Source organism: Anas acuta, chromosome 10 (genome assembly GCF_963932015.1).
Source record: "Anas acuta chromosome 10, bAnaAcu1.1, whole genome shotgun sequence".
NCBI classification, from domain to species: Eukaryota; Metazoa; Chordata; class Aves; order Anseriformes; family Anatidae; genus Anas; species Anas acuta.
Genome location: NC_088988.1, coordinates 13,497,242 through 13,522,810, shown reverse-complemented (window position 1 = coordinate 13,522,810; position 25,569 = coordinate 13,497,242). Strand labels below are relative to the sequence as shown.

General features: G+C 45.4%; 1 protein-coding gene across 2 annotated transcripts; it reads right to left on the bottom strand.

Moving 5' to 3' along the window:
- Positions 1 to 5: 5 nt before the first annotated feature.
- Positions 6 to 25,533, bottom strand: HSF4 (heat shock transcription factor 4). 2 transcript variants are annotated; one of them, XM_068693513.1, is made up of 13 exons: positions 24,958 to 25,533; positions 21,860 to 21,968; positions 20,961 to 21,088; positions 19,277 to 19,401; positions 16,515 to 16,590; positions 15,119 to 15,183; positions 12,688 to 12,787; positions 11,806 to 11,930; positions 9,328 to 9,546; positions 7,327 to 7,432; positions 6,231 to 6,296; positions 4,989 to 5,076; positions 6 to 4,054 (listed from the first exon to the last, which is right to left on the bottom strand). In XM_068693513.1, exons 1-13 carry the CDS (start codon positions 25,078 to 25,080, stop codon positions 3,858 to 3,860), a joined length of 1,527 nt encoding a protein of 508 aa, XP_068549614.1. In that variant the 5' UTR covers positions 25,081 to 25,533; the 3' UTR covers positions 6 to 3,857. The 2 variants fall into 2 exon arrangements, with proteins under 2 accessions (XP_068549614.1, XP_068549615.1); XM_068693514.1 differs by having other exon boundaries at positions 3,917 to 4,054; positions 4,989 to 5,095.
- Positions 25,534 to 25,569: the final 36 nt, after the last annotated feature.

Here is a 25,569-nt window from a genome sequence, read left to right as displayed (position 1 = left end):
CCTTATTTTTCTGTGTGATACACGTCTCAGGATCTGGATTTCAAATATAAAAATAGCCGGCCAGTCAGTAGTAGACAGTTTTGCTATTAATAAGCAGACCAAAGGAATTCGCTTTCATTAGCTTCTCTTTTATTTTCCCATGGCAGTTTTGTGCCAAAGTGAAATGGAAGATGACAGCAGTGACTCCTGAACTGGCTTCCTTCTCCTTGCTCCCCCACCTTTTTGTTCTTTCCTTCTGCCCCTTCTGAAGTAGAGAACAGGTTTGTCTTAAAGTGTCTTCACAAGAATCTTTTCTTTATAAAGCTGTAAATTATTCCAACAAAATTTGTGATCGCAGTCCTCAAAAATTTCTGCTTCCCTTCTCTGACAGAAGGATGGATAAACTCTACTCTGAGGCCGTTGCCTTGTGTATTTTTGTGCTGTTTCCACAGTGCTTTCAAAATGTATTTGTACATTGTGCGTGCACAGAGGATTTCACATCACAGTGTGAACTGCAAGGTCAGCACGTGCAGGATGCAATTTCACTAAGCATGATGATCACCTTCTGCATTGCCTGCACGTGCAGCAGCCTGGGGGAGGCTCCTGACTGCCTGTGCTGGTGCCGAGCCCCCTCAAACATGGGGCCTCAGCTCCAGGGCTTGTGCCTTTGACACCTCTGTCAGCACAGGCTGAAATCATGCCAGGCATCACACAGGGGACCTGTCGCAGCCTGCCTCATCGCCAGGTCAGGATGGGAGAAGAGCACGGTGACCCATTTTCAGATACCGCTCCAACAGCGCCACATTGCTGAGCCCAAGAGAGCAGAGCAGTGAACTGCGGACTCACAGTGCGATGAGGAAACCCATCTTCTTGTTGAGCTGTCACATCAAGTTTGTGTCTTTTACTGCCTGTCTTGACATTCCCTGCTTTACTAAGATGAAATAAGCAGGAAGGAGCCTATTGTCAAAACACACTGAAACAAACAAATGAACAAAAAAGGTAAGTTTGAGCTTTTACTATCACTGAAATCAAGACAAAAAAATATTCAAAATTGCTGGTCAGATTTCAGGAACTACAGATTTCTTTACTCTGAGCCTGACCTTATGTCAAATATACCCACACTGACCAGCGTTTTTGACTAAAAACTTCATCTGCTTGCTCATTTGACATGCTAGGTCTCTCCAGCTCCTGTTTTTTAACATAGGCGATCTCAGTCCATCAGTGGGCCCTACTTTATCTCACAAATGAATCTCTTCCATTTCTGGAAGTTGTTATCACTTACCAGTGAGGACTTGGGAAGGAGGAGAGGAGTAAGGGGTAGGGAGAAAGTAGTGAGAGAAATGCCAGAACAGGACTAAATGAGAAAAAGGAAACATATTTAATTAGTGTTTTCTGTAAAACTTTACAAATGTACAGCATAGTGCAAAAACACAGTCTCAGCACATCACCTTCAAGTAAAATTAACAATGTAAAAAGCCAAGGAACACAAGCCTGCTTCTTCACAGGAGTGGTTCTTGAATGCTGCTCCTGGAGGTTACCCTCACTCCACCAATCTCCGATCTCATGTTTATAGCAGAGCAAAAAGCTTAAAGAAAAACCCAGGAACCATCCAGGAGTGGCTGCTCGCAGTGAGTACAGCCTGCCACTTACCCCTATAAAAATGCTGCAGTCTAAGATGGTGCCAGGCCCCCTCGTTGACTGAGCTTTGCCTTTGTCTACTCACAAGTAGCTCTCCTAAATGGTTCATTTTTCACCCACAACTAGACAATCCAGTAAGACACCCAAGCACATGTCCAACTTCAGGCATATGACAGACTTGATAAAAATGAGGAAAACTGCTCAAAAGCTTGAAGTTATACATCTGCTCAAAATACCTTATGGAATCAATACATTCAGCATTAACATTAAGGCAATCTAGTGTCTGAAGGTTCAAAGAAGGATGTAAAACTGAACAGGGATAACATACTCCATCTGGCGATAAGAGACACCAGAGAGTTTTCAATTTCCTTTGAGAAAAGAAGCAAACAGACTGCAACTGAACACGTTTCCATTGCTGGAAATGACAAAATACAGTGGCAAATGGGCTGATCTAGATGAGCTTCCTAAGCAAAATCTGTCAAAAAGGAAACCTTGTCCATGCTACACTCAAGAACATCATCTAAATACTAGGCCAATGGGGCTGCCAGAATTTTCCCTTAGTCCTGAACACAAAAACAGTGGATGGAATTAATTCAGAAGCTCTCACAACATCACTTCTGCAAAGTCTGTCCCACTACAGTGGTGACAGAGCTCCCAGCACACAGTAGCTAGCTGGGAAGAAATGGGCTCAGAAGTGAGTGTTTCTGAACTTTTCACACACTGAGAAATGGATGGAGAAATGGGCTGTGACAGGGAAGTCTATTTAAAACATGCATCTCTTATTAAGGAGAATTTGAGCTTGCATTCATCCTACATTTTTGCGTGGATGCTGCTTGACCATTCTAGATGCTCAGAAATACGATTTAGTACCAAGAATCACCATGGCAATGGAAGTTAGCAGAACATTTATTCAAATGACATTGGCATGGTTTATACTTCCCTGTCCAAGCCCTTAGAAGGCCTGAGTTAGGTGAATTTCCTGGGTCTAACTGCATTTGGGTGGCTTTCTTAAGGAAAAGCAACTCAATTAGAGGATACTGAGATAAATAATATGTTCTCATTAGAACTACAGCATAAAAAAACAAAGCTCTGCTTTGTTGAGAAACTCAGTCGTCAGAAACCACATGGAAGAGGAAGATTCATTCAACCTTTGGAGGCTGGTCTCAAATGCACAAAGGCCAGAAGAAAAGGTAGTGGGACGTGGTGGACTAACCCTTCTGCCTCTGTCCTACACTAAGCAGGTACCTGCAGCTGAGAGTCCTCCTAAAAAGGGGCTCCAATCAATTAAACTGCTTCATCAGATTTCAAACGTTAATAAACCAACAGGCACATCTTCAGGGGAAATAGAACAGGTCAAGGCCAAGGAAAAATGTCATCAGACTGGACATGAAATACTCAGCCATCATTAAACCAGGACTGCGCCCTCTCAGTCCTGTTTGAAAATGGAAAACTGCATGTACAGAAGAGTCTACCCCTTATTCTGTCTTAAAGAATGGAGTGCCCTGCCTTTATGTTAGAGAAAATAAACTGGGGGAAAAACAACCCTCTCAACTCAGGATGGGATGTTTGTGGGGTCTGCAATGGTCTGTAGCTCCCCTAGGGCCAGAGACACGTTCTTGCAGAGGTCACTCACAAAACTATCTTCTGCACACCCTGAGGGATCTTCATTTTCCTAGCTCATCCCAGGAAGATAAGGGAGAGGCACAAGCACATCCCATCAAAAACTGAAAATGGATAATAAGAGAATAATTTCAGAGCATTGATCTGGCACATAGAATTAATTTCCTACTTATAAAAAAACACATTCAGAAGGGTCATGCATCTCTTAGCTGATCTGTGCTGCCGCAGTAAAATCCAACAGTATGCCATTGCAGACACTAATAGGGATTACTTTATTATAGGATTTCCTCGATGGACTTTCAAGCTACTTGTCACCCAAATTTTCGTAGAAGGTTTGAAATTTGTAAAAGCATTTTCAAGAAAAACAGCTCCTACCGAGTTCTCGCCCCAAATAGGAGCAAGCACCAGGAGCAGCATTTTGTTTCAAAATCATTATCCCGGACAAACACTGAAGTCCAGGGGCAGAGCAGGTAATGCAACAACTACTGACCATTTCCATCTACTCAAAAAGAAAGGTCACAATAACTCTCTTGTGGGTTTCTGAGTCACTTTTGTTTCTTTACATTCAAACCTGTGGATGCTTGGATGGGTGGGAGGGAGATGATGTCTTGGAAGCTACGTCACTGGTTGTTGTCAGTGGAAGAGCTCAGGTTTAAGGGGATATCCCCTTGGACGCCCACAGAGGACAGGTAGGAAGCCATATTTTCAGGTGGAACATAAAGTGATGAATTTTCAGGCAAACTGATGATGTCACTTCCAAAGACGGACTGACGATCAGTGAGAAACTGCTGGGCACTTTCCAGAACGACATCTTTCCCTAGGAATGCAAACAGATAACAAAAAGCTCAGTTTCTGGAAGGCATACTACCAGCTCTTATGGAAGGAGAACCGAAAAGTGGCAAACCACAGCTGCAAGAGGAGGTGAGGGACCTCATTCAAGGCAAAAAGTGCTTGGAAACATTTGAGTCAAAGACAGACTCACTCTGAAGCCCATGGAAATCAGTGGGAGTCCCTGTGGGTCACCTAGCTGGGTTCTGCCTGAATAGTGAGGTGCCTCACAAGAGGTGAAAGAGGTGTGACCAAATAGCTGGAGGCATGGAGAAGTGGGCAAAAGCAGCTTCTCTTCGCCTTCACTCAAGAACTGTCTGGTTTTCCTCACCTCTGCAGAAGGAGACACCTGCTGATTGCTCCATTATTCCAGCACTGTACCACTGCATGGAAAAGAAAGGCTTTGCAAAGAGGGGATGCACCCCTTGTGCATTTCAGCCCCAACATGCTGAATAATTCCCTCCAGTATTGCTGGGCTTTAAAGCCTTTGTTGCTCATGCGAGATGCTGAGCTTAAGGCAGAGACTGGAAGTCCCTGAACTATACTTTAAAACTCTGGGGTGGGATCAGGTGGCTATGCATAAGAATAAGGCTCTCAAAAGCTTCTCTTCCAGGTCTAGTCCAGATTAATACACGTGAAAATAATAATATATCACTATTCCAAGACCAGGCAAACACTTCTAGGTTCATACTTAAGGTCACTGACACACTTCATCAGTCACTAAGGGGGAAAAAGATCAGCTGAACGTTTCCCTTCAGGCCTGGTGAAACTGAGAAATAAGCATTCCTCTGGCTGCTGGCAGCTCTGAGATCACCTCTGCATCAGAAGCTAGAGGAAATACAGGACCCGTACAGCTACTGGCATGTTTAACACCCTAATTACATCCCTATTCCCGCCTCTGCAAGAGCTGCCAGTGCTCCTACCTGTGCAGGTGTTGTTAAAGGATGGGTTGAACACTTTTGATGACAGCTCAGTCGCATTCTTCTCCAGATCCACCGTGAGTCGCTGCATCTTGATGCAAAAATATAAACTACAATGTACAATTATACAAAGACAGGGGAGCTTGTTAGAACTAGGCCACTTCTGAAAATCAGCACTTCATCAATGCTGCATCACATCCACCAGCAATGCCAGTTGTCCTCCCAAACTCATCTGCACGTTGTAGAAACAGTCAGCAGCACGTGCTCAAAGGCAGATACATCTGACAGGGAGAGAGCTAATGGAGATGTAATCCTAGGGGCAGACTGCACCACATGCTGTGAAATTCAGTGGACTCAGTGATTGAACTATTCAGCGCTGCAGCAGCCTCTCAGCCTTTTTTGTTTTCATTTTAAAAGAGACCTATCCATGCTTCCAAGACTTGCAAATATTATCTGACCCTTTAGAGAATCTCCTTCCTAACCCTCAGGAAATGCAACAGCCTATTAAAATCAAAATTATTAAATCAAAACCTAAAAAGGAGAGTGTTATCGTGAGGAATGTTCATAGAAATTTGGCACTTCATTAGAATAGAGTGCACTTGGCTTGCACTTCTGTAAAAGTGGCAGAAACATCCAAGTCTTTATCCCACACAGTTAGCAGTGAGGGCTTTGAAAAATCACCCCCAGTCAAGCCAGGAAAAAGAAAAAAAATCCTTTTTTATCTAATCATTATATGCTCCTTAGAAGTGCCTGTTTCAATGTCAATTCCAAACAAAACCCATCAAACTGAATTCCTCCTAGTTTCTTCTGTGTGGGTGCGTAGGAGCTTCTGTTCTAATGATGTGTGGTTTTCCTGCTCCTGAAACGTTCGGGGATGGCTTTGCTTTGTAAAGGCACAGTCCATAAAGGACTTCAGCAAAAGGCACTTTATGAATCTGTGATATTATTAGGAAGTAACATCCAGACTGAGAGGGCCTGGAGCAGCCAGCTTCAATCAAGGACTCCAGGACATCATCAACACACGTCTCTTAAACCAGCTCTCTGGCTGAGTGGGAAAGACAGGTGAGAAGTACAAGGCAGCACCCTCAGCCTAACCCCAGGGGATGCTTTACTCACACTGCTTTACCACACTCTGCCCTCTGGCTATAAAGAAATGAGCTTTCTTCAGTTAAGTTCAAGCTCTGCCTACAGGAAACACTGCTTCAGATTTACATAACTATTATCTCAGAAATACGTGTCTCTTACCGGGGACAGACTGGCTTCCATTTCAGCCAAATTCCACTCACTCATAGATAAATTGGGATTAAAGACCTGTTGGGAGAAAAACACAATTAGGGCACTGAAAGGACCACCAATTTCGTGAGAAGCCCAAGCAATCTGGGAAAAACAGCTCTTGAGCTGGGGTACAGTTTTATGATTCATTCTCGCTCTTGTGGCGTTCAGTTGCACAGAGAGAGAAAAGTGTGTCAGTGACAGGAAAACACCTCCTAATAAGAAATAAGAAACAGAAAGCAGCAGAGCCAGTGACAGAGCAGGCCATTAGGAAAGCTTTCTGTAAGCTCAAAATCAATCACAGGTGCTTTAGAACTGGCTTTAAGCAAGTTAGATTGATTTTTTTTAGGATTTTTCATCCCTGTTTATCCATGCAAGTTTGCCGTGTGCCTGCATCTGAAGCGTCTTCTCAATGGATAGATTCTTTCACTACATACAGAGTTATTTGATTACTGGCAAAAACCTTTCATATGCTAACTGTATGTACAAGAGATAGAGTGAAAGAGAATTAAATCTTTACGTATCTGCATACACACTTCAGAAAAAAAGTCACCATCCATTTCTAGACAAAATTGACCTGAGAACTGCAGACAGAAGAAGATCTTAGCAGAGAGAACTTGACACTGGCTGCGTTTCCCAGAATGTGAGGAAAAGGGGAATGTAGTAAAGATGAGCACGATCTAGAAGTATCTAAGATGCAGAATATGTAAAAAATAAACTAACCCAGCCAAAGCAATTACCAATTGGATTGGATGTGGGTCTCATGATGTTACCTTTACCAAATGCACCATTTCGTGCTCCTAAAAGTTCAAATATATGCATTTCCACAAGAAATTTCCAAAGTATCATTTAAAGCCTGAAATCCTGCCATTTCCTATGAGCAGCTCAAAGAAGAGCTCTGTTTCTTTGGCAGCCTGGGACAGTTAGAGTGCCACCCAAGGCTGCGCAAGACTAAGCCTCACGGTCCATCTGTTTTACAGCCTGAAGGTACCGCTGGGTACTGCGAAGGTACCGCTGGCTCCCTCCCAACTCTTCTCGTTGCTGCCCGGGCAGAGGGGCTGGCACTCACGTCCAGGAGGCTGGCAGGCTCCAGGCCGTACTGCTGGCTCCGTAGCAGCAGCTGCACCCCTTCCAAACTCCAGTCGGTGCCCTCCAAGGGGTCTGAAATATCTGTTCTGAGAAAAGACAAGGGAAAACATTGCCACGCATGAGTCTTGCATAGATACATAGAGAAAGCAGGACTGAGAAGCCTTCCTACGTGAGGTTTATGTTTAAACCACAGTTAGAAAAACAAGAGCCCACTGTCAGCCTGGGTTTATGCCATTTCACTTGGATTAATCTCAGAAATATAACCCAAAAGAGCATGCAGGAGACTGGGCTGATGGTCAATGAGTGAGACTACTCCTGTCCTGGGTGATGTATGTGGTTTGGGGACGGGCAGTCTGCACAAATCTCCTTAAGATTAGGAAAACTAAAGCTTTCCTTAGAGGAAATCCCTCGAGAGAGGTGGTTGGGATCCAGAACCAGCTACATGCCCATCATCCTGGGTCCAAGATGGCTAAATTATTGTTAACTAAAGGCTTTTAACGGAGTGACTTCTACCAGCAGGCATGTACCTGAGACATTCAGCTAAAGGAGCAACCATGAGACCCCGCTGTGTTTAATCCCCCAAAACTATAAACATTTCTCTTCAAATCCAGACTCTTTAAAATAAAAAAGAAGTGATTTTTCTTCTAATAAAATGTTTTTAAGCGGCCAATGGGGTTCAGAAAGAGGAATTTGGTTCTCTGTAGGTCCCAAAGGAAAGCAGACACCTTTCTGATAACTTTTGTTTTGTTTTGTTTTGCTTTTTCCTCCCAATTCTCCTTACACCGTATGCAGATGCTATCAGGAACATATTCTGTAGTTAACTAATTTCATCCACCACGGTGCTAATCCCCCTTGCAAGAGGGCATCATTCTCTCCGCTCTTCATATGCAAGATACGTACATGCCCTGGCTTCAAAATAACAAAACTTCTGTCCCTTTGTAACAGACTTCTGCACTCAGTGAACACAAGCTCCCAGCTCTCCATCCCTGTGTGTGACCTCACTTGCTATTTCCTGATTTTATTATTTTTATGATTTTTTTATTATTTTTTTTCCTGAATAAAGGCATGCCTTGGAATGCCTAGCACTTTACTGAGCCTCTCCACCTCAAGCAGACAAGCCCAGAAAACCCAGCTAAATTTCACAGGTTTTTACTCTCAGTCAGAGATGGGGAAGCTGCAGTTTCTCACAGTGTCAGCCTTCCAGTACCTCCCCAGAACCACATGGCCCATGGGATGGTGCCAAAAGGACTGGCTGCCCCCTTAAGGCAGATCTAGCACTGACTGAGGAAAGGCACCTTGGAAAGGTGACAGGAGATGCAAAGGGAGAGCAGACTAAAAAGAAGAGCCCCTATCTGGTTGCCCAGCATAGAATAGGAAAAGAAAGGGTGCAAGGGAGCAAAGGATTTCCTTCTTAAGCCCACATCTGGGGCAAATTCTTTGCTGCTTTATCACCTATACACCCTACGATAGTATAGGTGATGGTGAACTGTACCCTAACATCGCTGCCTGTGTATCGGTATGCCAGACACAAATATTTCTGTGAGAGTTTCCATAACTGAAGACTCAGCAAGGCAAACGAGAGGCATCGTGAGCTGTTGGGGATGTCATGGGGCCCAGTGGCCTGCAATTCAGCAGACATGGATGCTGGTCTGGGCTCCAGTTTTCACACAGACCTGGGGCAAATGCCCCTCACTGCAGAAAGCCTCTTCCTGTTCCCGTGGCTGATGTGCATGCTCTGACAGCTCTCACTCTCCTGGGGCCTTCAAGCAAGCCATCCACAGGCCCCCTATCCCTGTGAACTGTCCCCTGGGCTTCAAGAGCCCCCTAAGCAGGTGCCATGGGGCCAGGAAGGAGCTCACAAGGTTGCACGAGGTGACAAAATCAACCTCCTTAGAATTTCGTTGATTTACCCAACTCCCTGGTAATGGGAAGAGGGGGCCACGAAACACCCAGGGCCACAGCTCTCCCTCGCTCCCCTCACCTGTCCAGCAGTGCTCTTCTGCCTCTTCTCTCCGGTGGCTGCGAGGTCCCTGGGGGCACTGCCCCACAGCTGCCTTTGCCTTCCAGCACAGACTGAACCATGGCGACTGGGAGCACAGGGGGCTCGGGGCAGGCCCTGCAGCCTGGCACGTCAGGCTCGGTGCTGGCTTTCACTCCAGGGCTCACTGGCTCTTCCTTGATCAGCATGAGGCACTTCTCCCTGCATCAGAGACAAGACAGCACCGCACACGTCTGCTCCACAAAGGCCTCGCTCTACTGGGAAGGGCAACAGCACGAGGGCTTGTCTCCCCTTCTCAAACTGCCCCGTGAAGTCTTTCCATTCCTCAGACAGACAAATAAACTCTCCCAGCAACCCTGTTTTCCCTTTTGCAATCTCCAAGGCAGGTCAGTGTTGGTGGAAAATCTCCAAGGAGCATGGGATCAGCAGCTATATTTTACCAAGCTTCCAGCATGTGCATGCACAGGGCTCTGTTGGAGTGAAGCAGGTTTTTGGGGCACAGCCAGAAGCAGCAGACAAACACAAGCTTGGAAGACTAAAACTACCAGATCAAGGCTGGGCATCCACCCACAGAAGTGCTAGAAGGGGCCCATCCTGGGGTCCGTTTTACAGCAGAGCTGTAAAGAGGCATATCAGAAAGATGCTCAGCTGGAATACTTTCACTCATTTCATCCGTCATGGTTATAATCAATTTACTCAATTAGACTGTCTTGAAAATATGGAAAATACACTTTCATGTGTTCATCATTCCTCAGGTAAGTGTTAGACTTGATACAGGTAAATGGTCACTGGGCTACAGAGTGACCCAAGAAAAGCAGAAGCCTTCACCCTAAAGACAGGAATGGGATCAGAAAGACCTCCCCATGCTGGGGTTGGTACTGGACCAGAAAGCTCCCTAAAGATCCTAGTGACACAGGAGAGGATCTTGTGGCCTGGAAGCATTTGGGACAGAGGCTATCAAAATCTGACAGTCCCAGCCAGATCATTTACTTGTTTGGAAGCAGAGGTTTGCCTTCTTTCAGTGGGAGAAGCACTCTATGTTATTCCTAGAAGGTCATGTTATATCAAAGGTTTGAACATTCCAATTTTGTGTGTAAAAATCTACCCTGTGCCACCTGCAGGAAACTTTACAGCTCCCTATGAAGCTGCACAACTGGAGCCAAAATGACAATGGCATGCAGATAAAGAGGCGCTGTGCACAGGAAGCCACATTGAGAAAATATTTTACAGCACTTATGGACTAGCTTTGCTGTAAGACAACACGTGGACATGTCCCACATGTGGGAGGTATGTGACACTACAAAGCCCTCCTGGGATTTTTTTTTAGATCATCTTTTCATCTTATGAATCCTAAACTCCTACCAGAAGCTCATATTGATTTAGCAAGTACCACACTCCTGAACTCATTATGGCTCAGATTCTCTTCACGAGCCTCGCAGACAGCACAGATCAGAGGCCACCAGGTGGCACTCAGTAATTAGCTGAAATAAGCAAATTGAAGATTATATTAAAAAAAAATCTGCTTTAGAAATGGCTTTCGGCATGCTCTTTTTTCTTTTTTTCTTTTTTTTTTTTTCTTTTTATCTGGAGCTCCTTATATGCTTCAAGCTAATTTTATGACTGTGGTTTCAATTATTAGGTAGATTTACAGACAATTTCTACGGTATAGCTGCCTTGCCTCTACGCCTGAGAAACTGTTTCCATGATTCATCTGTCTACTTACTTTCCACTGACATAGTTGTAGCTATTCTGCTACTAGCCCTAAGTACACTGAATGTGCGTGGCAGGAAGAGATAAGCACTAAAATACCTCTGCATTCAATTCTTAAGTTACTGGGACCTTTTCACAGAAAAGTTGTCAAACATCGGAAGTTGTGATGCAACCTTTCTGTTCTCATTAGCAGAAAGATGTACAGTTTGATTCTGTTTCTTTGTCAAAGAAAAGAGAAAACTTCCTCCCTCTCTTTCTCTCAACAAACCCAACAAATTTGGTATCTCATTCTTTGAGAAAGTCCAGACAGTCACTGTCTTGAGAACAAAAATATAAAGAAACATGGAATACTTCCCAAGGAAGGGAGTAGAAGTTCTCAGAATGAAACCCATCAGCATGAAACCCATGACTTTGTTTTAAACGTCATGCTGTTATTAAGCCTACCTAGTTCTGAAAATCTGATTCACATTCCGAACTGGAGGTCATTAAAAGACATTTAGATGTAGAGCTTAGTGATGTGGTTTAGTACAGGACTTGTTAATGTTAGGTCAGAGGTTGGACTAGGTGATCTTGGAGGTCTCTTCCAACCTAGATGATTCTGTGATTCTGTTTAAAGTATTCCATTCCATCACATCCACAGAATTTTGCACCTTAGACACAATCTTGTAGAATTAGAGCCAGGAAACACTCTTCTGAAGTTACTCTTGTCCACACCCAATTCTGCCCGTTTTAAAACCCAAAGATGTTTACCTGTCGTTATCAGAAGGGGACTGCATATTTATGATGTTGGATGGTGATGTTTCCGTAACATCAGATATGATGGGTCCTCCAACAATTGCAGGGCTGTTTAAGCAAGAGGCAGGTTCTGTCGATGGCTAAGAGGAAAGCAAAAATAATACAGACTTATCCTTCTGTGGTGGTAAAGAGCACTAATAAGTCAGCTGGTTCTCCGCTTGCCCAAGAAGGAAGAGAGGCAGCTTACTGATTTGTAAGAGAAAACTTTTCACCCAGCCCTGTCCTCCAAAAGTCTTGGCCAAGAGCTCTGGATGGTAGTATGCACCCTGTCCTGGAACCCTGTCTGAAAGCAGTGCCATTCCCTTGCTTGCTACAGGGCTGCAGCTCACTGGAAAAAAAAGCAGCCCAAGTTATCACTGATTTCTGTGGCAACAGGCAAAATACAGGGCCCTATCTCAGGGAGAGTTCACGCCTTTGCTTTTGAGCCCTCCCTGTACAGGAACGCAGAAAGCTCTTACCCACTGTACAACCTTATAAGTTCCTCTGGTCTCTCCTCCAACTACACAGAGGTGCAGGTGTAAAACAAGCACTGTGACTGAAATGTCAGCTACTGAGAGGTTCTGCCATGCCTGACATTTTGCCTAGACTGCTCTGCTCTCATACTGCACCAGCCACAGAATATGGCAGCATGAGCATGTGCAAGCACCCTTCTCTCCCTGGAAATGAGGAGCTAAAGGAATAATAAATGTCACTGCACCTTGCAGACCTCTTCTCTCCTCTTCTTCACTGCCAGACTCTTGCAAACTCTTTACTCTGAAGTCTTTATTACTGCCTCATACATTTTCCCATCCTTGGCCAAAGAAATTCCCTGAAGCCTGGAGGTTGGAATAAACCTACCGACTGTATGAAATAGGGGTCGTGGAGGGGGTCCGTAGGCAAATGTCGGCTGAACTTGGACACTTGTGGAGCTGCCAACCCATTGTCGAGCATCAGAGGCCTGCAAAGAGAAACAAGAGGTTTGTTTTCCCAGCTTGTACTGACTGACTGGTCAATGACTGCCCAGACAAGAAACATCTTTCAGCCAAGGGCTGTTTCCCCCTGGGTACTGTGTTTTTCCTCAGGTGTAAGGTATGCTCTTGTTCAGTGTTACAGTGAAGGAAGGGAAGCAGCGGTCTTGGAGGAGGTCACCATTAAAAAGGGTCTTTAACAGCCATGCAGAGAAGAGAAGATCTGGGTTTTTTAGACCTTACTTGAAAGAGGCAAGTCCAATAACATACATTGAGCACTACTTGTTTCCCAGATAAGGTGGCAATACCTGGACCCACAATCCAAAAAAAAAAAAAAAAAGTTTTAGTAAAAATCTGAAACCAGGAGAAGCCTCAAAATGGCACCGCCCTTCCTCATACTTGTTATTGTGATAGAGATGTTACCAGCACTGCAAGATGGTCCCAGAGAAACTGGGAACTGGTGGATTTTGCTTCACACCCACTGTTGTTACTGCTGTGCTGATCCTATAAAGCAGCCCAGCACATCCCTCTCCTCCTCCCACTGACCCACAGTCAGGAAAAGCACCCTCAGCGCCCATTTAGAAGACAGCACTTTGGCTGAGGGCATCAGGGAAAGTCAGCAGGTTTTTTCTATAGTCACGTCTAACAGGTGTGATGGAAAAACATCCTAATTCTCTTCATCCTACAGACACTGGAACCAGGTACGTTGGGAGAAATTACGGGTTTGCTCAGACTGCAATTAGATCCCACAGCAAAGGGATTATACATTACACAGCAGGACTCAGTGCTGATTAACAGCGTTCTTCTATCCCATAACATTAACCAAAGATAAAGAATGAGAAAGAATATTTGAATCATCCTGACACTGACCTTGTTATGGCATAAGCTACTCTTCAGCACAAACCAAGGTATCGTAGCCAGCTCTGTGACAATTACTTCGCAAGTGCCCAGCTCTCTGCTCCATGCGCAGCAAATGAACCTCCCTGTCCAACATTTGTTACCAAAATACTTTGGTGCCTAACCCAGCTAACAGCCTCCCAGGTCAGGAGTGCCTGTAGGACCTACTGACCAAGCCATCTTGTCCAAAGCTACCAGCTGGCACTCCTCTGGTCTGTGCCCAGCTGCTCTGGGCTGCATGATACAACTTCCTGGTGGCATTTAAAAGAGAAGCAGGAAAGCAAGACTGTGAAAGATAAAGCACTAACGGTGCAGATATAGACATAAGAACTAAGGTGCCTTGAGGACAGCCCTTCACGCTTCCAAGGAAGCAGAAACTCAATTAACAGGCACAACACTGTGCAAATTGCAGCGGGGTTGTATCAGCAGGATCCCTCTTTATAAGGAGGCCAATGTATTTGCTGTGCAAGTAGTTCTGTGCTCTTCTGCTCCTTTCAGCCCAGTCTCTCACTAATGATTTACTTTTTTTCCTCACAGCAGTGGTCTATGATGTTTCTTGGGCTGCAAAGCTCTTGCATGGCACTGACCATGGAAATCAGAGATCAGATCTAGCATCTCATTTCTCTGCTCTCCCCATTCTACAGGACGAAAATCTCTTCACTCATGAACCTCAGCGAGCCAGAGCAGTTGATGTTCTCCCCTTGACCCTCCTTCTTTGCTACCATTCTCTGAGCAGTGTATATTCCTTCCAGAAGGCTTGGTAGAGTGCACAGGCAGAGGTGAGTGTATCCAGCTTACTTGTACAGACAGACTACAGGCTCCTTCATCAAATCCTTTGTTTCCTTTACAATCCTGACATGAAATTTCAGCAAAGAATGAGGACACTGATTAAAGAAAAGCAACCCCCTAGAGCAGCAATTCTTGGGATGTCTCCTTTGGGGCATGGAGAAGTTTCTGACTTGCCTAAGGCCACAAAGTAATAAAGGTGGAACTGGAGGCAGGTTCCTGAAGGTCACCAAGCCTGTGTCAGATACACACCTCATTCAGTGACTGTGGGCCAAACTAAAGGTGCCTGTGGTCTGGCCAGGCCCAGCCCTGCTCCTGCTGATGACAAGTGGCAAAACTGGTGCCTGTGGGACCAGCACTGGGGTCCTGCCCTTTCTTCCCCCACTAATGAGTGTTCCCATCTCCCATCCCACACTGTATTCCCCAAAGAAAGGTCACGAGCTGACACGGTGCTTCTCTAAAGACCACTGAATGGGGCATGTCAGCAGGTCTGACTCGGCAGTTCAGCCCATTCATTCCCCATTACCATGGTGCCCTGGTCCGGTGACCGCCTGCCTGGCCGAGCTGAGCTTGTGCTTTTAGCGAGGGGGCAGCATTATGCACCCGTGAGCGTGTGCGCACCACACAAGGGTACTTACAGCTTCCTCTTTATCCCAGCGCCGCTAGGGTTTGATTGGAGCTGGCCAAACAGAAACTGAATCAGCTGTCAGGAGAGATCACAGTCCGGTGTTAATCAGCAGAGTGATTCAGCACTCCTCGCTCTCATCTCACACATTCCTCCCTCCTGACACCACCCCAAAGCTGGGAGCAGCCACGAAATATGGGAGCCAAACTGCAGGAGGTACCGGAGCCTGAAACAGGACTCTCGAATGAGCACAGCCCCTTGTGTGAAGGCAGCTAGATGCACATGATCAGCGCTTGCTCTCTCCACTCTTGTGCGTGCAGAACACCAACAAGCACTATCCAACCTGGGAACACGTCTGTAAAGTACCCAACCAAACATTCCTAGGCCTGGATTTAGACTTGGCCTTCGTAAAAGTTTTCAGAGCCTTTTATAAAAAGCTTTAGAAAATGTAATAAAGACTTTGCAAGTTAAAACAGAAACTTCTAGGGGAGACCCTGGATGGGGGTCTCAGCTCTTTTGCTTGAGTTTTTCAGCCCTGTGAAGGTCAGTGCTGATAAAACCAGACAACAAACACGATGCAGGATGGCTTTGGAGAGGAATCACTTAGCAACATATTCCTGGGTCAGCTTGAACTCTGCTTTGACCTCCTAACAAAGAGAGCATTAATATAATATACCACAGCTGCCTCTTACTCACTGCTAAATGTAACAAAATAGAGTTGCATAAATGCCTCTGCAATGAGTGGTGTGGCTGGTCCAGCCTCAGAGCTGGAGGAAGCTTTGATAGCCTCATGCATTTCTATCCAGTCCTATGACTGTGATGCCACGTGAAGGTCAGGACATGGCTCTCAGAGGGACTGGGAAATGTGACGTGCTCAGTCACATCAGCACCATCTGGGAATCACTGGAGAGGCCTCTTCTGTGCAGGTCATGCTAGAGATCAAGGGAGATGGCTCCCTTAAAATGCCACAGTTGCTGGAGGTTCCCCCTGGGGAAATGGCTAGCCAGTTCTGCGGCCTGCAGCCTCAGTGCTGGCAGCACAGGGAGGCTCCTCTGTTGTACAAAAGGTTAGAGAAAGGTTAGGGAAGCCAAAAGGCATTGGTACCACCACAACAAGGGTGGTCTCATACAGGATAAACAGTGAGAGCTGTGCTCTCTTGCTCAGGGCTTGGACAGAGAAGTGATTACTAACATCACAGCATGGTCTGACAGGGAAATTAAAATCTTTTGCTCTAGGGTGTAATTTATGCTTTGTGACCCATGGGACAAGCAGGAGCATCATGCAATTAGAAAAAGGGAAAACACATATACTGCAGTATCAGAGCATGGAGAAGACTACGGGACAAGACGAATCAGAGGAGGACATATATTGTGCAGTACAAGTGAGTTTTGAATTTATACAACCACTACCTTGTTGATCACCTTCTGCTGCTGTGAGTGGTTCTGCCGGAGAGAAACAACTTCTCGCCAAAGAACTTCATTTTGCCTGAAAGTGAAACAGAAACTTTATCTGAGCACAGAAACCGCCCAACAGCCCATGGTGCTGCCATGATACACGGTAGGCCCAACTCGGCAAAGTTGGTCTCAAGTTGGTCTCACTTTGGGACCATTGCAGCACTTGGCAGCACTTTCCAGATATCCCACCCAGGGTCACAGGATTGCTTTCCTTGTTCTTCCTCCATTTCAGAACTACAGAGCAAAGCTTGGAGGAGAAACAAATAAAGAGAAGTCAGCATAAATAGGGGAGGGTAACGGGAGGACGCATGTTGGGTGGAACGTTTAGGCCAAACTCAGAATTTCAACAGGGCCAAATTTGTGATTTTGGATGATTTGGATCATCACAACTGTTCTTCCTAGTGGGGCAAAGAAAGCCCAGCCTCTCTGCTATTGTTCCCAAAGACCAAGAGATCCTACACATAGAGAATGTGTATTCTGTGTATTCTGCCTGCTCGGACCTCATGCATGTGGAGGTACAAAGGCACGTCTGGGTGTCACCAGAGTAGCTAAAGGGATGCTTCCATATCTAAGAGCCTTGAACTAGGACGCATGTAGTGACTTTATCAATGGGAGTCACCAATTTCCTCTAGCACATTTTATGTCCAGTTTGCAATTGCACAGAGCATATACAGGCCCAGGTTTCTGTCTGCAAATGCAGCACCCATGGGAGTTATGGGCTGCCTTGAACGTTTAGTCCCAGGAGGTGGGATGAGGGAGATGCAGCATTTATTTGCTGTGCTGCCTCTAAACCTGGATTCCAGCCAAGTCTGTGCTGCAAAAGGTTTTGCCAGTGAATTTATCTCAAGAGTGTATGGATGTACCAAAACTGACAGGTCAGCAAAACCTCCCATATACGTGCAATTTATAAAGCCTTTTGCTACATATCTGTTAGGTGGTAATACTCTTTATTGCCGCTGTACCTGGATTTCACAATGTGATTTCACACATATGCTAAGTGTGGAATGCATCTGTCCTGGTTTCAGCTAGCATAGTTAATTTTCCTCCTAGTAGCTGGTAGGGTGCTATGTTTTGGCTTAGAATGAGAAGAGTGTTGATAACAAGCTGATGTTTTAATTGTTGCAGAGCAGTGCTTACACTAAGTGGAGGACAGGCTGGGGGTGCAGCGGGAGCTGGGTGGGGACAGACCCAGGACAGCTGACCCAAACTGGCCAAAAAGGTATTCCATACCATCTGGGGTCAGGCTGAACAATATATAGGGTTGGCTGGCTGGGATGGGGGGGCCAGCTGCTCGGGGATAGGCTGGGCATCGGTCAGCGGGTGGTGAGCAACTGCATTGTGCATCACTTGTTTCATACACATTATTATTAGTAGTACTATTATCGATATTATTATTATCATTATTATTATTATTATCATTATTATTTTCCCATCTTAATAAACTGTCTTTATCTCAACCCAGAGGCTTCACTGTCCCGTTTCTCTCCCCCATCCCAAAGAGGGAGAGGGGAGGGTGAGCGAACGGCTGTGTGGTGCTTAGCTGCCAGCTGGGTTAAACTACAACAGCATTAAAAACTGAGGAAGGATTAAAATATTTAGCTATTGCACTTAAGGTGCTGGACTGCAATGAAGTTTTGCAGTATCTGATGTTCTCTCAAGGTCTGGGATGTTGGGTTCATCTAACAACACACAAATCTCAGATTTCATTATAAAAAAACACTTCTGAACCCTGTTGTTTAAATTCTTTTTTTTTGAAAAAAAAAAAAAAATCTAAGTGTTTTATAAGAATTAAAATTCTCGATGCAAACAAAAACCTCTCCAGATGTATGATTTATAAATCGCTATCCATTTCATAAATTCCTAGTGACCGTGTCTGACTCAGAAAATCCCAGCCTCAGACAGCTGGAGGGTCAGGTGACTGCATGCTAGAAGTACTGCATATGCCTGGTCTTGCTCTTACACAACAATTTTGGCCTTGTCAGAAGATGCAGTCTTCAGAGAGAGAGGGGTCCAGTGATCTAAACTACAACCACTCTAGTATTCTTATATTCTTTAGGTCAGGCCTATATTTTGGATGTTGAGGATGACAGATAGATTTCTGCCTTTTAAACAGTTGAATAGAGCACCACTGCAAATCTGCCACTGCTCTCTCTCCTAGGGGTGAGAAAGAGTTATATATCTCTTTTTACCATCATTTCTATCTGGAGGAAACACAGTTATCTAAGTCCCCAGAATATGCATATACTTCCTGTATGGCCTTCTCTGTGCTCACCTCATCTATAAAGGGAAAATATGGATGTCTACCTTCCACAGAAGACAGAGAGGCTGAGGATGAATTTGCATTTTGTACCTCGTTGGGAACTCTGCACTGAAATCCTACATGTTGTCGTGTCAACAGATCTAGTCCCTATGACTAAAACGAAGGTCAGCTGTTTAGATACATCAGGCGCTAGCACAACAGTCTTAAGATATATGCCTGCGTCAGCATTTGCTCTGTTCATGCTTACTGCTAAGAGGATACATAAATAACAAAAACTCATGTTTTCAAAGTTAGGACGAAGCAAAGAGGAGATTCTTAGTTAAAGATTGTTCTGACTCAGTATATGCTCTGTGGGAGGGAGGTGTGTAAGGCTCCTCCTTTCAAGCATTCCCCAAGACCAACATCTCTCGAGAAGCAAATGCCCAAAAAGAAGCAGCCTGAGTAGGATTCAACTCACTGCTTCATGTCCTGCACTTGACACTCCATGTTCTCCTGCTGACTTCTCAGTATCTGTACCTCATATAGCAACCTGCTGAGGTCCTCCTGGCGCATCTTGGTCTCCTCACTTTTCACTACTGACACCTGAGGAAGAAACAGTCCAAAGTGAATTTTACCAACACAGGAAGGGCTGTGGACAGACACAGTCATTGCTGTGGCTTGAGTGCAGGACTTCTACCAGCCAGGCTCTGATGTGCTGAAACACTGGGACAAGCAATACATTCACAAGTGTCTGGGTATTACTGCACGGGCCAATGGAATAAAACACAGAAAAGAGCAGGAAAAATGCTTTCATATGGAGAGTTGGAAGCAGGATATTCTCCACTAGGGATGTATTTCAAGTCAACTCGGAAAAAATGGCATTATGGGGAACAGGGAAAAATTGAACTAGGTCATTTGATTAATTATTTCCTTTTAATCTATAGAGATCCTGAATTCAGTCTTGTGCTTTATAGGAATAAACAGGAGAAACTGTTTCAAACTGGTATATTATGGTTGGATTACCAGAATGCTTTTTCTGAAGTTCCTTTCTGAAGTCAATGTGCTAATTCAGTAAGAGAACAGTTCCTTAGGAGAGGGTTAATAACCTGTTAAAAGGCAGCAAGCAGATGGCAGAAGTAGATTACTGCTTCTAAAACAACAAGAGATGGGTGTTGGGAGACCCAGGAGATACGTTGTACTTATCTAGAAAAGAGGATAATGATTCAAATCCAGAGAGTGGTGCAAAGCAAGCCTGTCTGGAGCACTACACAAAGATCTCGTGACACTAAGCAATGCAGAGAAAAATCCAACAAACAAACCAAAACCAAAACCATAACCAACCAAAAGAAAAACTGATGAAAATCACGTTAGAAACCAGATCACAAGGTGATCTTGCAGTTGTGCTGAGCAGTCTACAGCATGCCGGCCCGTGGTGCAAGAGCAAACAAGTATTTTAGGTATCATCAAGAGAGCAAAGCAGTTGTGGTAATAGAAATCCATGTAATGACCACGTGTTAATTATAGCATGCTGTTCTGGTCAATCTCCCCCAAAAAAACGGATGTAGGAGGGTTAGGTGCAGGGTGGAGAGCCACCGTGACAGCCACAAAAAGGCTCTTGCTTGGGAAGATGCATGGCATTTTCTGCTCAAGACATCTGGGGAACAGGACGCAAGTATTCGCTGCTTCTCTCCTAGCAGAAAGCCAAGGGGAAACCAAATTAGAAGAGACAGTAGGTTTAAAAATGAACCAAGGGAGTTACATCTCCACACAGAGCATTAATTAAGTTTTGGGGCATACTGTTAGGAGATGTTTTGACATCCCAAATGTTTGGGTGTTTCAAAAACCACCACATTGCTCTTCTGGAACCTTCCAGAAAGGGTATGGGGGGGCACTGCTGCTGCCTCAGCCTTCCCGCCTTGAGCCTTCCCGCCTCAGCCTTTAAAGCACCATTTGAGGGGCTCACTGGATGTTTTGATGTCCCAAATGTTTGGGTGTTTCAAAAAGCACCGCACAGCCTTTCTGGAATCTTCTGGAAGGGTGGGGTCGCTGCTGCTGCCTCAGCTTTCCCGCCTTGAGCCTTCCTGCCTCAGCCCCCAAGGCACCATTTGAGGGGCTCTCAGGGGGTCCCACCCTATGTGTCCCTCCACCCGGCATCCCCTCACCTTCCTCTTGATGTGCTCCAGGAGGTGCTCGTGGCCCTGCAGGAAGCAGAGGTGCTGGAACTCGGTGTCGTCCCGCTCAGGCTTGACGAGCCCCCCTTGCTCGATGTTCACCACCTTCCTGAAGCCATCTGCATAGAGAGCATGTGGGTGAATGTCTCCCTGCCTCCTGCCCCATCAAGGGTGATGGAAATCTACTTTGGATACTTCTCTGAAGTCCTAAAAGGCTTTCTACACCACTAAACTGCCTCATTTACATCACTGCTATTGTGTGCTTAAATAGCAAAGAGAAAACTTTACCAAGGAACTTAGTGAATTAGTCATCAATAGAAAACTGTACTTCGGAAAACTATCAGAAAAGAACCAAGTTTAATACAAATATGGTCTAGATGTGTCTGACAGCTACACCTAAACCTCCATTAAGGGATGAAAATACCTCATTAGTGAGGTTTGCAGGGAGAAATACTGCCTGGTCTTAGTTCAGCCATAGGGCCGGGAGAACAGATAAGCTCTGGGCATGCTACACTCAAGAAAAGCAGTTTCTGAAGTAGGTTTCACAGTATCAGGCTGCTAGATAAAGTCCTATACAGCATGAAATGGTAAAGAAATAATAATGGGTGATCAAATTGATGGAAGGGAAGCAGAAAACCCAGTAGCTGAAATTTCTTAGCCACAATTTATGATGGAATCTAACAGAAATTTCATACAGAAGGACATTGCTCTCCTGGGATCTAAGTGAAAGGTCCTCTTTGGCAAAATCTGCAACATATACGTGTATATGTGAACTCTCAGCATTTCTATCTACAATTCTCTTCCATGCTTCCTGTACTACCCCAGCTTTCTATCACTTTCCCTGTGTCTTGTGGGACCTACATGGACGAGGAAGTGGGGTTTGAACTTACACATGTTCAGCTGCCGGACGAAACTGGCCATGTTGTTGTGTTTGAAATACTTGGGCAGCACCTCTTTGGCAAACCGTCCCTGGTCGAACACATGGAAGCTGGTGCCATTCTGCAAAGGCGAGAAGGATGGGGGAAGTCAGAACACCTCGACCACAAGGGGAGACCAGGAGGAGGTGATTCCCTTGAGGCCTACAGCAGGACATGCTCTGAATTGTCACCTTGAAGGTGAGAAGACTGACAACAACTTCTAGTGAATGATGTGCTTCTTTCAGTCCTTGTACAGCCAGTCCTCTATGACCACATTTCTGATCCTTTTTGAATGAGCTTTGCCACTGCTTGGTTCAGGGCCTTGGATGAGAGAACGAAACTAAAGACTTTACATCCAAAATGCTCATAGCTCATGCCCCTTCTTGTGTGGGCCTCATAGAAAGACTGGTGTCTGAAGAAGGTCCTAGAAAGTGGAAATTACCATCACAAACCCTCAGTCTGCTCGCACAGGTCTGACCCTTCTGCTTCAGAGCACAGCAGTCGTCGAGGGAGCACTGCCCGGAGACACAGCACAAGAAACACAGCAAGGCAAGAAAGCAAATCATCCCTGGACATACTGCACTGATGCAGAAGCTCTACAGACTTCTCCTGGTTATTTTTGAAACATACAGCCACAAGTGCAACCCCAAACTTGGCTGAGCATAGCATACAAGTTATAACTGTCATACTTTACAGCTCAAGCTAGCAACATGCATTTTAACTGGATAAAATATCCTTTTTTTAGGTTGCATCACCAGGAGTTGTGATTGCAAAACAACACAAAGCAAACTGGGATCACTGACAGGGGCAGGCACGCTGCAGTCCATGTGCTTTCCTTGCTGGCCTGTGAGACACAGTGCACTGAAGCTGTCCCAAAACGTTTTGCAAACAAAAATCCACATGGCCTTTTCAAGGGACAGAAGAATTGGCAATTAATTTTCATCTGCAATTGACACTTAGAGACAGTCTTTTCTGAAGCCCTGACCTTAACAGCATGAGTGTCTCCAGGATATGGGGACAGGAGGACTTCCTTAAATCCCATCTCTGCTCTGGATGGATGGGGACAACCAGGGGAGTTTGGAGGAACTATGATATCGAACATGGAGTTTGGGGTGCACGTAACATTTTGTAAACTTGCAGAGAACCGTATCTTCTAGGGGCTTACATTGGCTTTGGTGAACCAATGAAGAGCTGCTCAGAGCTGCCTGCGGAGCCCAGCTGTGCAGCCCGAGCCCATCACTGCTTCAGGTAAGGACGGGCAAGATGCAGAAGCCTTTGCCAGGGCAAAGACAGCAACACATATTTGAGCTGGATTTACCAACTCAGCTGCAGCTGAGTTTTAAGGGGTAGCTAGCTAAAGATGCCAGGGTGTGTGTGGTGTTGGCAGAGCCCAGTACAGCCACTGTCACCCTCCTGCTGTGTCCGGTGTCATTACCTGCAGCCAAGTGATGTGTCAGCTTGGGGTTGTTTCACATCGGACTGTTTTTTGATAGAGGAGGAGAGTGGAAAGGCCCTACAGGCAAAGAGACTTTGGAGATGCTGCGTGTTCACTGACACACTGTGCACGTGCCAGCATGTTCCCGTACGGCAGCCGTGCCCTGGTTGTCTTACATCGTAAGAGCACAAGCTGGGAGACACTTCAACAGTTTTCTCTGTCCAAGGCAAAACTGTCTCTACAGCCTGTCAGCCTTGGCAGATGCTTGTCTTACCTGGTTTTGGCAGACCCATGGGCCACAGACCCTCTGGGAATTACCTAGGAGTTTTTCCTAACTGAATCTGCCACTTCAAAAATTAATGTCATTACTTCTTGTCCCCATGTCTGCCATGGACACGGAAGGCAGACTTTTCTTTTTAGCCTTAAACCAGCTTTTACTTTACATATAAAGCATTATCATGTTTTCCCTCCATGTCTGCTCCTTCAGGCTATAAGACCCACAGTTTACTCAGTTGCTCTTTACACATCCTATTTGCCAAGAGCTCTGATTACATCCAGAAATCTCAGACACATACAACTCCTCAGCTCCAACACCACTGATGGGTCGAAGGCTGCAACGTGGGAGCCTTAGATCTAAAAGCTTCACCCAAGCAGGTAGCTATAAGCCTGTGTAAGGCTGCAGGAAAGCAGAGCATAGTGTGGGAGGTGAGAAATAACTCTCAACCTAACACCAACATGTGGAATAATGTGCGTGTAACAGAGAAGGGGCTATTTATACATGTTAGGTAATCTTTGCTAGTTTGAAAGTCCTTGTTTTAAACACAGTATGAAAACTTAGGGGTTCTGGGAAGTATGGACATGCGATACCAGCTTTGGAAAGCAGACATTCCCTTGGATAAAAATGTAGCTTAAATTCCAGCCCAAGTTTTATTCGAAAACCATATTTGACAAAAACACATGGCAAAAAGACTGCTTTAGACTTTTTTTTTTCCCTCCCTTTAAATCTCCTCTTGTTATAGATACTTATTTTTGGAGAACAAGTTTATGCACACTTATTTTCTCTAAGTCCCTGCTGAAGACAAATCATGACATTATTTGCAGCAAGTCTTACTCAGGTCAAAAATACAATGTGGTTTCAAAATGCTGTACCAGGGGAACAGATAAATCATTTTTATTCTCTGATTTCACTCAGTATATTAAAACCCCTGTGACAAATAAGAAGCCAAAACAAAGCAATCTATCACTATGGAGCTATACAGACAAAACACACCACAACCATCACACAGCCTAGATGAAAAGTTGAGTAAAGCCCTTGAAAAATGCTAAATAATTTAAGGGGCAAACCTGAGATCTGGTTAAGCCATAGGCTTCAGACTGCGGTCTGAAGGCTGGATGTGGCAATTTGCTGCCTACTTCCAAGGCACTTGAGAGAGGCTGCTAAGAAATCCTGGTGAAGTAACACAAACATCAGCTAAATCCTTTAAGGGCTCTGCATCTTTTCTAGAAAACTTTGGGGACCACAGATTGAAGCAAGGTGAAAAACTTTTCACTCTTAAAGAGCCTGGATTTTTATAGGGTTCGGTTCTAGACACCTTTTAAGGCACTTCAAGTGGCAACCGGCACTCGCTGCACTTACCGTACTCCAGCAGATGAGGTGATTCGTTTCGGGATCTTCCACCAGCGTCCAGAGCTTGGTGAGGAAGGCCGGCACATTGCTGGAGTACCCATCCATCACCAGAGAGCTGGGTGAATCCTGCATAGCTCCGCAGTGTCCCAGCTATACTAACCCCATCGCTGTTGGCGTGCCTGTCTCCCTGCACGCGTGTACGTCCGACAGAGAACGAACCACTGAATTTTATCCCGGGCTAGTGGAAAGTAGGCTCCCAGGGAGTCACATCAGCAGTGCTGCTCGCACTCTTAAAAACTCAGCACAATGCGATGGCATCACCAGCCCCAGAGAACAATACACAGAATGAAAATGCACTGCAGCCGATCTCACAGGGCTGTGAATAAATACGCAGCGTCATGCAGAGGGAACACGTGCCGCACACCTTGTGCTGGGAGGTTTGCAAGTCACCGGAGTGAATCCACCTGCTGAGAGCCTGTGGGATGCCCGGCACAGCAGCATCGGGTTTGTCAAAGCACTTGACGTGTTATTTTGGAATATTCTTGCCCCAAAAGCCGGCCAGCACAGATGAACAAGGCCTGGCCAGACCTCAGGGCTGCACATCGTTGGCAAGGTTTTGAA

Bases quoted from the DNA above. Each gene is read 5' to 3' on its own strand.
- HSF4 (XM_068693513.1), bottom strand. From the start codon at position 25,080: ATGCAGGATTCACCCAGCTCTCTGGTGATGGATGGGTACTCCAGCAAT. The intron at 16,591-19,276 runs GTGAGTTGAATC...TTTCACTTTCAG, and splicing joins CAAGTGCAGGACATGAAGCA to GCAAAATGAAGTTCTTTGGC. The intron at 6,297-7,326 runs GTGAGTGCCAGC...TTCTCCCAACAG, and splicing joins AGCCTGCCAGCCTCCTGGAC to GTCTTTAATCCCAATTTATC.